Source organism: Geospiza fortis, unplaced genomic scaffold (genome assembly GCF_000277835.1).
Source record: "Geospiza fortis unplaced genomic scaffold, GeoFor_1.0 scaffold231, whole genome shotgun sequence".
Taxonomy (NCBI): domain Eukaryota; kingdom Metazoa; phylum Chordata; class Aves; order Passeriformes; family Thraupidae; genus Geospiza; species Geospiza fortis.
The window spans coordinates 2,000,820-2,003,218 of NW_005054351.1; the positions used below are offsets into that span (position 1 = coordinate 2,000,820).

The 2,399-nt window shown below is 44.7% G+C and overlaps 1 protein-coding gene across 1 annotated transcript in view; it reads right to left on the reverse strand.

Moving 5' to 3' along the window:
• NGLY1 (N-glycanase 1) overlaps window positions 1–147 on the reverse strand; it is a 21,272-nt gene extending 21,125 nt beyond the window's left edge. The window contains exon 1 of the mRNA XM_014307965.2: window positions 21–147. Coding sequence (XP_014163440.1) covers window positions 21–147 — 127 coding nt within the window. The remainder of the gene's footprint in view (window positions 1–20) is intronic.
• Between the last annotated feature and the right edge of the window lie 2,252 nt (window positions 148–2,399).

A 2,399-nucleotide genomic window follows, 5' to 3' on the forward strand; every position in this document is an offset into this window, starting at 1 on the left:
GGGGGACGAGAGCCCCAAGCCGGCCGCCATCGCTGCCCGCCCCCCGCGCCGCTCCGCCCGGTCCCGGCGCTGCACCAGGCGCATGCGCCGTGCGAGCACCGAGCTCACCGCCCTCAGCCGGGCAGCACCGCCCGCTGCTGGGCGCATGCGCAGCAGGAGCGGTGGGGTGACTGCGCGCAGTCCCGGCGTTCACAGCCGCGCGTTTGGGGGGGCCCTAAAGAGCCCCGTTAAAGGGTTTAACCCTGTCCCCGCACCCCCTTGGGCAGCAGGACCTCCCGGTCACACCGGGTCCTGTGTCTCAAAGCAGCTTCTTTCACCCAGTGTACAAGGCGCCAATCTGCAGGTCGAGGTATTTGGTTTATTTATAGATCTGTGCAGAAAGGGGTGCACAAGGCCAGCACGATGGCTACCAAAATTTATCACTGTTTATACATTGTAGCAAACAAAGGCATCCCTGTTCATTGGATACAAGTTACACAGTTCTCTTATTAATAAAAATGCTATCTTCTATTGGTTTAAATGATTCCTTCTTACGCTGATTATCCCACATGCTCATTTTTTCTCTCTAGTCAATGGCTGGAAACTCTTCCTGCCAGAATTACCTTTTTATCCAGTCAGAGCTGATCCCAGCACTGCTGCTGAGTTGGCTTTGCTAGTTTCTTCCTTATCTTGGGAGTTCTGCCAAATGTCCTTGTGTCAAATAAATTCCTCATTCTTTGTGCCCACTGACAGTAGTACATCCTTCTTCCCAAGCTTTGTAAACCTCCACCTCTTTGAGGTGTGATTTCACTGAAACATGTGGAGCCCTAAAAAAGCATTCTGCCAACAAGCAATTTGTCTTTCTAACACCTGCACATAACTTAGAGCTTGATTACATCTCCTTTCTGGTCAATTGGGCTTGAAAGTATACAAAGATCAAAGAACATAATTTCTTAAGAAAATGTTTACCTATTCCATATTTTTGCAACATCGGGAGCCCCCTGGCAGGCACTAACGTCATTAAGGACGTAAATCCCCTTCTGTAGTGCCCTGGTTTGACAGCACCGAGGGTGCCACACCTCCAGGTCACCAGGGCCGCCTGAGGAGGAATGTCACTGCAGTGACTCGCCCTCGCTGCGACATCTGCCCTGCACTACGCACAGTCCGTCCCAGAGAGGCAAAAAACCCCTTGGTCTTCTTCTTCTAGACTTCTGGTTTGCGCTGCTACTGAAAGAACTGTGAGGAAGAACCTTGGGCACAAAAAAGCCTGTGGAGGTTTGCTCTGCCAGGAATGCAGATTTAAAGAGTTCCAAGCAAGAGAGGTCTTTAAAATTCAAGCTGCCTTCTGATTTTGTAGATGATATTACACTATGGCTCTGCTGCCTGCTTCTGACAGGTCACTGCTCAGCTTCTATGAGTTTTTAAGATAGTGGCACATGTCCCTCACAAACACTGAGATCTAACACAGGGCAGTTCACTTTTGCTGAGAATACATTTATCATTCTTACTAGCATAGTTAATGTGTTACTATTTCAGCCCTCAGGAACTGGTACCAAAGTAATAAAATTTTCATTTAAAATGATGCCATATTTCTTGGCTGCTACTTCAGCTTTTAATTTCCTTTCCATGTGTTTCATGTAGACATGTGACTCCCAATGTTGGCTGCCTTAGGAAATACAAAGATTAACTAAATTGCTATACATGCATGCATATAAATACACAATGCATCTCAGTATGGCATTTGTAAACAATGCTTTGGAAGTGCTCATAAGCAAGCAGTGTGAAAAATTTAGAAAACCAAGTGCCAACTTCCAACTAATCGCTAACATATTAAATGCCCAAGGAATTTTATTTCTAAATTAAAACCAGACTCTTAATTTAAAAAAAAATGCACATATGTTTATTTTTTTCTTTATTAAATATTGCACTTATCTCCTTTTTGGCTTTTTTTTTTCTTTCTCCTACATTATGTGCCTCATTACTGTGCTACAGTTTGTATTTTTAGGTAGTTGTGTTTGTAGCTAATAGACATTATTGTGTTGCATGGGGGTAAATTTATTTCAGTTTTCTTACTGCTGTATACTAAAATTTTATAAAGGTATCACCTAACAAGCAAACTCACAATGTAACTAATTCATGTCTCTGTTGATGGGAGTTTGATAAACACTTATGCTCTGCCATGGGTAGTCTGCCCAGGATAAGGACAGACTTATTACTCCACCAGAGTATTTCTTTGAAGGATTTTAGGGTTTTTTTTGTTGTGGTTTTTCTTTTTTCGTTTTCTTTTTTTTTTAACCCCTCCGCGTGATTAAAAAACGTGGCTTAGAAAGGAAACAATTTCACCGCCTTTTCCTGGTTTCTGCGCTATTCACAGGCTCACGTTGCCCGCCCGCCCACAGCGGCGCCCGCGGGGCGGGGCC